The sequence below is a fragment of the Hydractinia symbiolongicarpus genome, chromosome 6 (assembly GCF_029227915.1).
Source record: "Hydractinia symbiolongicarpus strain clone_291-10 chromosome 6, HSymV2.1, whole genome shotgun sequence".
NCBI lineage: Eukaryota > Metazoa > Cnidaria > Hydrozoa > Anthoathecata > Hydractiniidae > Hydractinia > Hydractinia symbiolongicarpus.
This window is the reverse complement of record NC_079880.1, coordinates 25,227,501-25,240,053: the sequence shown is the minus strand read 5'-3', so window position 1 is coordinate 25,240,053 and position 12,553 is coordinate 25,227,501. Positions and strand designations below refer to the sequence as shown.

At 32.6% G+C, this 12,553-nt stretch overlaps 1 protein-coding gene across 1 annotated transcript; it reads left to right on the top strand.

The window, feature by feature from the left end:
• The first annotated feature begins 7,274 nt into the window (after positions 1-7,274).
• LOC130648238 (uncharacterized) lies at positions 7,275-7,981 on the top strand. Its single transcript, XM_057454277.1, has one exon. The coding sequence runs from the start codon at positions 7,275-7,277 to the stop codon at positions 7,848-7,850; it is 576 nt and encodes a 191-aa protein (XP_057310260.1). The 3' UTR covers positions 7,851-7,981.
• The last annotated feature ends 4,572 nt before the right edge of the window (positions 7,982-12,553 follow it).

Below are 12,553 nucleotides of genomic sequence, written 5' to 3'. Positions count from 1 at the left end.
AAAAACATAATGTAGCCGTGTTGGTCACAGCTAGCTTTATATATTTTAGCTTGGTATTTTGTTTACATTTAGCTATTAGGAGCGACCAGTGCAAACAACTTCGTTGCCAGCGCCTGTTGTCTCTTTTCTATAACCGAGACGGCCCTGATGTCAGGAAAGATATATAATGCCCCGGGGACGAAGTTGCAATGCAAAGAAATTATATATAGGGTAATATATAGAAAATCAATAAAAACTGGGGTATTTGAACTAATTCTTTTTGTTATTTTCACATGCGACTGAGGCTCTATCTATAAAGTTGGATCCTGAAGACCCTTGTTTAGATCTTGATTGAATATATGTACACAATATCATTTCCCGTAATCATTTTTTTTGAAATTTGGTTAAAAACTCGTTCAAAAGATATATCAATGCATTTTTTGACTTTATAAATCTTGTCCGAAAAGTTTTCCACTGAAATAGAAAATTGTCCCCAAAAGTTTTTCCGCCGAAAATTTTAGTTCTTAATGTATATTTGTTGGGACCCTATTTGAAAAAAAATTATCAATTAATAACTTAAAATTGATGAACTTATTTAAGAAAACAGAATGTAATTATTAAGCTTGTGGAAGGGGGCATCTAGTGTCTCTGGAGAAATCCCTAAATTTCATAACTACTTTAACCTTCATGCAGGGGCACATAAAATCAACCTACCCACAGCTGGCAATTGGTGACTTTTTTTATGGACATCCTAAAACAGAATTTTACGACACGATTATGGAAGATTTTTTCTGGTCTATCTGTGAGATAGTGCGTTTAAAAAATTAGCAAATATGTGAAACTGGGTTGCACCAATCAAACATGGCACAAATTTTATTCAGACCCTGACTTAACACAAGACTCTGACATATTTTAAGCATGAAAAATTGCTTTTAATGTCAAAATTAATCGTTTATCCTAACTTTTTTAGTATTTAGACACATCCTTGTTATTGTATCCAAATTAAGGAGGTATTTTAAACAAGATATTTTAGATAAGTTGCTAACTTTGCAAAAATTAGTTCTCAATTAATCAATTCCTTTAAAGTATCCCTTAATTGTTCTGCTCTTTGACGTAACGAAATGTGCGGAAACTTTCCTGAACTATCTCAAACATTTTTTTATAAAAATGTTAGCTCTTGTTCACAAATTTCAAGATTACTGAATATCCATGAAGCAAGAATTTAACAATTATACCAATCATAAAATCTTTTGGTCTATATTATTAGTTTATGACACATTCTATGGCATTTAACTCCACTAAGATTTTCTCTTGTTAACAGAGATGTATACTCTTCGTTTCCATCCGAATAATATATATAAGCAAGCTGATATCATAAGAAGCTGTCTACAAATACTCAGAAATTATTCTGTGCTTCTCTTCACTCCCTTGTTTTTTCATAGGATTTAGAACGCCACAAAAATAAAAACTTTCCTAAATATGATTTAAAATCTAAACAATGAACTTTCTAAGTTCAGCAAACAAAAGTTCTATTCAGGAAGTACTTGTTAGCTAGCTAAACTATATCAAAGTATTATGTAACATGCACACAAAAACAGCACAACTTCATTTCCAATCTTTAAAGACGTTTATTGCAAAATAATTTTTCCTGTATTTTTACTGGTGAGACAATACAAAATTCTGTACATTTTCTGTTGCTGGAACATAAATTTTCTAACAGGTAAAGTTCCGTCATTTTTTGATCGCATAAATTAACGTATTTCTTATGACGCGTTCGCATAATCTGGCCATATATTAGCCAAATATCCCTCAACCATACAAAGGTATTTTCCGCTGTCTTCTTTCATATCAAAAAAGCAAAAAACCCTTAGGATGAGGGTGTAACTTACCTTCCGGTTTTTCCGCATAAAAATGAATAAACGTTGTGAAAATTTTGATAAATCCCATGTATCGGATAAGAATCGTTAAAAGTCGGAAAAACGGGTTTAACAGGTAGCACAACCTAGCCAAAAATGTTTATATTATTAACAAAAACACTTTTTTAAATTTTTATGCTCATGATCATTAGTCCAGAATGCATAGCATATAAGGATCGTTAACATCACTTAAATTGCCGGCTAGGTATACAATACCTCAAAGAAGTTTACCAATCTAATGAGAATTATTATCAAAATAAAAACAACAAAAACAAAACCGGCATTAACAACGAGAGCAACAACGAAAGTGAACCAGATCATTTAGTTAAACAAACCGTAGTACCGAAAACGTAGCACACCTTGCGAATTAACAGAGATGACAAGAAGATCAGTTAAAAGGCAACGATAACGTTTGCTTACATGGGGCTTTAAACTTGTTAATCGCCTTAACGATAGGCGAAAATATATTCTCCTAGACGGTAAGAGAATCGTATGATTGGCCGTTAAATCCATCTCTAACCGGAATTCGTTTACAACGTCAAATACTCAGTGGATTATGATTTATCTGGCAAATTTAATCATTTCATACAAATAATTATTACGGATTAGTCGATATCACAGCAGATTTAGTGCTATGCGTGCGCAAATATGTGAACAAACTGCCAACTCCTTTTACAGAAATGGCAACCTTCGAGCCGACATGATAATGAGAGAGTTTTGACAGAAGCAACAAAAAAGTACCTTATCTTCGCTCCAAGTTACCAATACCAGACCCAATGTTCACCAAATTAATCAATGGCAAAGCAAAAGAAACACAAATCTAATAGCAGCCGATTAAATAACTTTATAGGCCAAAACGGACCTGCGCTAGAAAAATTAATTTTGCTCATGTCAATCTTTCATTTATTTGAACGTTTTTTTGTGTTCTGGACATTACGTGGTTCCTGTATAATCAGTAGCTGATGTTGCATCTCTAAGGTACTAACGGGATTTTATTTTATGCATATTTGTATATATTCGTGAAAATTAAATCACGTTAACCGTATACGGTCTGGTGGGATACCGTCCCCTAACTGATTTTAATAACTTTTTTAGCTACATTACATAGTTATAAAAAATATTTACTGACCTTACAAATGTATTTATTAGATACTTGAATTTTTGGGTCTCATGGATCTCTGAGACATTGGATACTCACTCAAAACTACTATTCCAAAATTAAGCTCAGAACATGAAACTTACATCATGACTAATAAACTAGTCTTGATACATAGTTAGCTCGAGTTGAATAACGTTTATTTTGCTATCAAAAAGAGAACGTTTTAAACAAATTTTATGCTTTTAAATTCTTCTGATTAGGAAAATTTATTGCTCTGATTTTGATTCTTCTTGGTAATGATTAGATTGAGCTATGATGGTTTACCTGGAAAAATAAGTTTCTTCAAATTACACCTTACATCCGGATTTTTAAAAGAGAATATTTGTAGAACTTGTAAAAAATTTGTATAGCCAACTTAAGAATATGTCTTTTGAGATGACGAGGCTATTAATAATTCGTGACTTTTCTAAGAAATAAAGAAACATAACATATCCATACGATGATGGCAAGGTATATTCTGGTCATATTCTAGGTTACAAACAAAGGCTTTTGAAAAATGTTAATAATTATAACCATTACATACATAACCTGTAGAGAAGCCCGATCCAGTTAGAAATGTTGCATTGCATGGACCGGCCGACCAGAATTTTATTTCAATGTCGCGACATAAAGTGGTTTAGTAACGAGAATACGACCATTCATATCAGTAACCGCTTGGGTAGCTTCATCAAGAGATAAAAAATACACAAAACCGAATCCCTTAGAGTTTGCTTTGTCATCTTTCATCACTTTAGCACTTGTAATAGTACCATACGTGGAAAATTCTGAACGTAATTTCTCGTCATCAATGCCATCCTCAAGATTTTTTATATACATATTCACTCCTACAAATACAGTTATATTTTAAGCATTAAAAAAACAACTTTAAAAGGCAAAAGTCACCAAGATCGTTCTTTAGCCCTGTTCGAGCATGTAATCTAGGCCTCCTTTGGAAAACTCTTTGATACTCTCAACCGCTAGGCATAACTAGGATTTAGAGTTGGAAGAGAGTTTATTAATCCACTACTCCACAAGGTCCGTGAAGAAATCCAACTGCGGCAGGAGTTCAATGGGAGGGAGCCGATGTCTGCAAGGACCCTTTAATAATCAAAAAAAATTTTTTTTGGGGGGAAGATTTGTTTACATGATGCGGTAATTGTGTAGAGCTCAAAACGCTGATGTATAGGGTCATGTTCTTTTGACAACCGGTACAAAAAGATTGTGGTTTAAAGGCTTCTTGTCTTCAACCCGTTCATTCAGAATCGCATTCGAGGAACCAGGTTTTAAAAACTTACCCAAATTGGTCCCAGGTGGTCCTTAGTTACCAGCGCAGTGAAATATGACTGACGTCACCACATCGTGTCCAAGTTATTTAGCCCCAAAATTTTAAATGCACTGTAATGGTTTTACTAATGTTAATATACTTTCCTTTGACGTTAATATTATTTTAACGTCAAAGTTTGATAAATTACAAAACCATTTTATAGGTAATGTTATATAGATTTTATTAAAGAAAATTGTGAAGAATATAAATCACTTTGTAAAAGTTAAGCGCAGACAGACAGAAGCTTCCTAATATTATAGAGAGTAGTCGGTAAAGTCCGTGGAAAAATCAAATTAGGCATAATCATAATGGAAAAAGAGGTTTTCTTAGATGTTTTGCTGACGTCAGTTAGTGCATACAAAAGAATAGACGAAATTTAGTTTATCCGTTGCCTGTAAATGTGTAGACGTTGATACGCTGATCAAAATAATGTATAGGATCATATCTTTTTGACAAATGCCTAAGGAGATAAAAGGGTTAAAATATTTCCCGCGAAAACTCACGAAATTTTTTTTTAGAAATTTGTATATCTGTTGCCTTTATCATGTAGAACTTGAATCGCTGATCAACAAAATGTATAAAATTGTGTATCTTTGACAAATGGTTGCAAATGATATTAGGGTTTAAAGGTTTCTTGATGAAGTCATCAACCTAGGTGGTCCCTAGTTACTCACGCGGTGAAAAAACCATTACTTCAAAGTTTTACGTGCACTGTAATTGCTTTATTAATTTAATGAAGGATATTGACGTTAAATTAGTGTTATTGACGTCGCGCCGTCATATGCGTTTGCAAACGCATAGGGAGATATTAGTGTTTTAAAATTTTAAAATATTGCTAACGTCAATAGGCAGGAGTACATTGGAAAGGAGAACCGTAACTTGTAGTTTGATGACGTCTCCCAGGACCCAATCAATACACAATTTTTTTTCCTAAAATTTGTTGACACGTTGCTTCCAATGTGTCGAGCTTGAAACGCTGATCAAAATAATGTATAGAATCATGTACAACACCAACAATAATAATAAAGTCAGATATGACACATCTCAAATATTTACATCTTATAAAGTGACTACGTTTTATTACGTTGAAAACCTTTAATATTTTAATCAGAAGTGTAAAAAACATCAAATTTATATCTGGAAAATTATTTATTCGGTTACATACTATCCTGTACCCCAAAAATATACACAAAATGCGAAATTTATATAACCGGTTAAGAACACAATTTTTTTTCTTAGTATGGTGATCTGTAGTGACCTTTACCAACCATTTTAAATGTAAATGTCAAAAAATACGGAGTAAATTTTGAATCACCAAAGACATTATATTTGGAATATATACGGTCCGTCCTCACAAAAGTTTACACAAAATGTAAAACAGATCGGTTTTTGAGGAGCATATGCAAATCAAATTCTGAGCGTAATTTTTCGTCATCGATACTACCCTCGAGATTTTTGATATACAGATTCACTCCTAAAAGTATATCGAAAGTTTCCATACTAAAAATATTAAATATAAAAACAGCAACAACAACAACAACAAAAACAAAAACAACAACAACATCAACAGCAACAACAACAACAACACACAAACAAAGCAGGAATGCTGTGAAATTGAGAATATACGTCGTAAACTTGTAACTGGAACTTTCTATGGACTGTAAAAATAATGAAAATGAGATTCCCTAGCACAACTTTAAAAAGTGACATTTAAAGAAATTCTTTGTAAACTAGCTAATTTAGTGATTTTATATCTATTTATTATATTCAACGTAATTTGGTAAGAGGGGAGGCGTAAATACACATGTAACAAATGACGGAGCATAATTTTGTTGGTATCATACTCGTTCAAAGATCGTAGCGTGCGTTCAAAGATCGTAGCGTGCGTTCAAAGATCGTAGCGTGCGTTCAAAGATCGTAGCGTGCGTTCAAAGACCATAGCGTGCGATCAAAGATTGTAGTGTGCGTTCAAAGATAGTAGCGTGCGTTCAAAGATCGTAGGGTGCGTTCAAAAATTGTAGTGTGCGTTCAAAGATTGTAGTGTGCATTCAAAGATCGTAGTGTGCGTTCATTAATTGTAGTGTGCGTTCAAATATTGTAGCATGCATTCAAAGACAATTTATACTGCAGCCTTGTGGTTAAGAAAATGGACATGGTCCAGATCTAAATCTTTTATTTCCTATATACCTCTATAAACAAAGATAATTTTCTCAATTGCATCTTAAAAATTATAATGAACAATTCCAACAATATGATTTCACGAGTCAAAGCCTCCATACAGGACGGAAAATTCTAAATGAAACATCGCACAAAGAGCTCGTTCAATTTCTCAACTTTCTCGGACGATTATTTGTAAAGAGTTCTCAAATAAAAATTTCACGAATGATTGGATACCAGCCTGCCAAATGTTTGGGTCCCATTCCTTGTATATAGCCTTTTACCTGATAAACCCCAAATTTTCTTTAAATTCCTTATATTTTTAGATTGAACTTAAAACTCGCAACATAACTTTATTCCATTGAGAGGAATCATTGTACAAAGTTTTGACACATGATCCAAATTCCTTCACCGTTTTTGATTCTACCTGAAAATCAGGAAAAATTGAATTGTCAGGTTTTTTAACATTTCATTATATATATGAAATATGTAATAAACAGAAGATATGTTATAGAACTTTAAACAAAATTCAAAAATATAAAACATCAGGTTTCTATTTTCTCTTGGGAAGCTTACCACCAAAGTACAGAAGTAGACTAACCAATATTTACCTTCTTCTGGGTCCAGCAGCACTTGTTAAGAATATGGTTATAGCAGCATTTTAGAACCAGTTCTCAAAGATTTAAAAAACCTGGAAACTTTAGGCATTGAAATTTGTCTTAGTGTTATGTCACACATATGTTATGGGACTGTTTCGATGATGATTGCAGACAATTTAGCTGCACATGCTATTGGTGGTTTTTTCCAAAATTTGAGTAGAATAAAACGTTTTTGTCGATTTTGCATGGCTGAAAGAATATCGTCGACTGATATTAAAATTCGATCAGCACTAAGGACAAAAGAAATGTTCAAAAACCACATTGAAAATATTAGTATCGATCCTTCACTGTCTTCCACATATGGTATTGCATGTGATTCGTGCCTGAATTCGCTTAAGTATTTTCATGTCATTGATGGTTTACCACCAGATTTTGCCCACGATGTTCTTGAAGGTTTTCCAAAGGATTTGACAGTGGATTCAATTGTGTATCTAATGGATAAAAAATACATTTCATTGTTAGAATTAAATAAAGCAATAGTAATTTATCCGTATTTTGATGTTGACAAAAAAAATAAACCACAAGTGATACAAGATAGGCCTGCATCCCAGTTGAAGATGAAACAAACTGCCATTGAAATGTGGCACTTTTGCGTCTTCTACCCTTTTTTATTGGAGAAAAAATACCTTTGGATGATAAGTGTTGGAAAATTTTTATTCTATTTCGTGACGTTGTAGATCGTTTAGGGGCACCATCTTTCCATCAAGAAGAACTTTTAATTTTATCACACTTAATAGATGACTTTTTAGAAGATTATCTACAGTGTTATCCCCAAAATATTCTCAAACCAAAATGTCATTTCTTGCAACATTATCCAGATATGATTAAGAAATTTGGTCCACTTTATAAAACATTGCGATTTTAGTCGAAAAATGGACAACTAAAACAGCTCTTAAACAATAATAAAAATAGGAAAAAGTTGTGTTTGATTTTGGCAGAAAAAAACATCAGATGTTTTCATACCTATCCTTAAAAGAAGATTCACTTCTTGCGCATGCAAAGTTAGAACTGATTGGTTCCAGTGATATTTCATTTCATTGTCTCGTTGAATCTGAGAAAAAGTTATTTCGAAACTTAGATATTAATGAAGATTTTGTGTTTACTATTGCATAGTCAGTCAAATATGAAGGTCAGCGATATACTGAGGATGAAGCTGTCATTATTTGTTTCCAGGAGGATGAATATGTGTTCGGAAATATATTGAAAGTATTTATTGTCAATGATTCTATTATTTTGTTATGCAATACCCTGGAGGTAGATTGTTACAATAGTCATATTCATGCATACTCTGTTCAACCGAGCGACAATAATGAATTGATCATGATGAATGCCTTACTGGATTATCACCCACTTGCATTATATAGTTACGAAAATGTTGACCATGTAATTTTTAGATATTATGTACCAATTAATGTGTCTATTTAACCAGAGCGTGCTTGTATATTGTTCTTTATATTAAATAATATTAAATATTGTATTGTTTTCTAATATTGTATGATATCTTGTACTAATTTTTCATGTACTAATTTTTGCGCAGTAAAAAAAAATATTTGTGTAAAAGCAAACAAAATATAGATGTGTTTCTTTAATGTTAGCTGTATATATAATTATATTTTTGCGCATATTAACTTTCACACATCCTATTGCGAGTGATAAATAACTTTTTTGCACAAAAGTTAGTATCAATATTTGAAGTATTCTCTCATAGTCTGTGAGTTTCATGAATATTTCTAATTTATTTACTGATTTTGTTAAAAGAAAACAATAATGGAAGAAAAATTTAGAGTTGCACTCAAAAATTTCAAAAAATTGATAACAGTTACAATTGGTGTTACTACTTTGGAAGAATTGCATCAGAAAATTGAGTTTTCATTTAGCAAATGTCCAAAGTTCAAAAACAAATTTCGCCTTCAATATTATGAATATTCTTTTGAAGAATTTGTTGACTTAGACAATATAGAAGATTTGACTTGTGTTATTAATAAAAGGTTTGTTCTTTTAGCAATCATCTCGTATCTGTATGTGACTGCTACAAAGTGTATTATGTTTTCTGCAATTTTTGCGCCAGCACATCTACAAAAACCATTTTGTCTTTTATAAAAGTTCTAATTACGTTCACTTTTTAAATTAACGACACTTTATTAACATTAGGTCGCAGATTATTATTGAACAAGATGAAAGTAATGTGAAAACAAGCAATGATGTCAGCTCTGTTGTAACTGAGAAAAATATGTCTTCCACTGTTACAGTGAATGAAACTTTTGGAGGTCCACTAAATAGCACTGAAAATGGTGATAACTCCAAAGAGACTTCAGGTTTAGAACCATCAATAAGTGAAACTGCAAAAAACAAGGTTTGTACCAATTATGTACCTACTGTGTTATTAAGAAACTGTATTTCATTAAACAAAGTCTTCAGTTTTAATGAACAGTCATGTTGTGCTAGGGATGAAGGCAAAATACCAAGAGATAGAGAAAACAGTAAGAAAGATGTTTGGGGTATAGCAAATTTTCTACCTGAAAGACTGCCTGGTGAGAATGATATCACCATATCCCAACATGTTGCTAAATTAAAACAACAAAAAGAACTAGCTGTTGGTAGACCAAATACGAAATAATAAATTTAGCAATGAAAAACACATTTCCTGAGCGAAGAAATGCACTACTAATGCAACTAATGAAGTTGTCAGATATCTTGGACATATATATCCGTTATTGACAGGAGATCAGGTGAACTTATTATTTTTTGTGAATTTTTCTTCAATCACTTAAATGTTGTTTTTAATATATCATTTTGATCCTTTTTTTCATAAACATAACCATTTTATTACCAATCAGTTGAATTGGACGGATAATGATATACACCTTTTCCACGCGTATTAATTGACGCGCAGTGAAAAAAAGAAAATATATATTTCGCTCAAGTTTAAATTTACGGGAAAATGCGCGCGAAAATTAGTACACGTGTAATTAGTACGAATAAGATATTTCATTTTAGCAGACAGTAAAAAAAAGTATTCCTTGCAAAACTTTTCTAGATGTTTTTCATTATGTTAAGGTTCATTTCATCCTTAAAATGCCACAAAACTTTTTTTAAAAGATTCGTTATTTACTTTTAGACTGTACCATTACAATTACTCTGGTTGCAACAGTACTAATGTTGAGGGAATCAATGGATGCGTTATTTGATTCGAATTGTTCTGCGCCAGTAATAATACCAAGTCGACCAATATTGGTAAAAGATATACTGTGCGACGACGTTACATTTGATGTGGGCGTTGAAGGCTAAAGTTTTTGCAAGCTCTCTGACTTCATCCACAGTTTTATCGTGATGTTTGCGTCGTACTATGTATTTAATTTAGTCTACAATAAAAAAATGGACGGAAAATTATCATTTATCCAAAAGTGTATATTAAGTATTGGGGACAGGTCTAAATGCAAACCCAAAGTAATAGCTTTAATTGCGAAAATGAAGCACTCTTATGTTAAGAGTTTTTTAACTAGATTTTTTCGGGCGAGCGTGCTTTTTAACTTTTCAAGATTTCAAAAACTTCGCTAAGAAACAAGTCAACGAGTTCAAGTTTCTTATGTTTTATTTCACCGTAAACATGATCTTGTTCGTTCTTTACGAGCGTGCTTCTTAACTTTTTGGGATTTTAAAAAAAAAATTCTACTAAGAAACAAGCCAATGGGTGCAGTTTTACGAACGTGCCTCTTAAGTTTTTGTTATATATATGTTTATTATAGTCTGTTATTATTTTTGACTAATAATTAATTTTTGATATTTGTATATATGTTCATTATAGATATATTCTATTATTATTTTTGACTAATAATTCATTGCTGTATACTAGTAATCCGATTGAAATAAAGTTATGTCAGTTTAACTGACCACTAAAACCCCAAAATAGTGTCACAGATTACAACACGTCTTTAGGGTGCCGATGCAACTGTCTTTTACAGCACACCTATAAAGGTACCAAATAATATAGCACCACTTATGGGTGAAATTTGACACCCATGGAGTGCTCTCTTTAACAGCGTGGCAATATTCAACACCCCTTTACCTGGTGCATTTTGACACATCTTAAGGTGCCCATTATGAGTCCTTTTTTGGAGAAAAAAATATTAGCAACCGTAAAGAGTGTGCAATAACGGACTGCGCGCAGCACCTATAAAGGAAACAAACAGCACCTCTAAAACTTTCAGTGCTATAGGTAATGGCAATTTCTTTTAATATTTTGAACAAGCAATAGAGGTTTGACACATTCTTAGGACAGTCGTAACTTCTAACCTGTTTTTGAGAGTACATTCTTAAAAAAAGTGCTTAAAAATATATGTTGAGGCTCCAGACATTACAAGGAACTTAAAATTTTGCGAAAGTTTAGTTAAGTTCTTTTCGTACTAGATACTCCAAACAACGCACCTGCTTTTTTTTGCCATCCTCAGTAGGTCGCTAGCGTATTCTGGATAAAAGTCCAATAAGTTTTTTACTTTGATTACCAAACTTTGCTTACCAAAGAGACCGAATTGAAAGTGTGTTCAATTGTCTGTTACATTTCCAATTAGTTCTCTTTGTGACATTGTATCATCGTACGTTTTTCTTTCTTTTACAAAATATTTCTGACAACAAAATCTTTTTATACTCACTCGACAACAACAGTTTTGGTTTTTGCATTTTAGATTTGAATTATTTATATTCGAAAACGGTAAGTAAGCAACCTTGGTCTCAGAACACAAAATATAGAAGAATAAATAAGCTTTAAGCTAACTTCATGATGAGTTAGCATTGACATGCCTTGTTTGAAATAACTTTTTTCAGGATTACTTTGATAAAGGGAGAACCTTCTTCGCTTTGGTTTCCTTTTTTCAGTTGATAAACAACTTGTTACCGTGAGATACGGCGCGCATATGGTAAACCGGTGGTAAAATTGAATTATTCTATTCATAACAACCCTGTACTGCTTTTAAAAGAAACAACAAATAAACCCCTATGTGGCAATTTTTTTAACTTAGTAAATTTTAGCGTAGCGTCATGCATTTGAGAGACAACGTTTGGTAAATAAGAAGGTGACCCGTGATTTTGTTACCATGGCCTCACTGTGCGCGCACACACACAAGGCGTATTAATATATAGACTAGTCGTTAAGGCCCGTGGAAATATCCACTTAGGCAGAAGAATAATATAAAAAATAGGTTGTTTTAGATTTTTTGCTGACATCAATAAGCCAGTGCATGAAGAAAGAAAAGTTCGCGAAATTTGTTTATCCGTTTCCTGTAATTTGCAGAGCTTGAAGCGCTGATGAGAAAAATGTATAGTATCATGTGCTATTGACCAACGGTTAAGAAGATATAAAGGTTTAAAAAAGTTGATGACATCA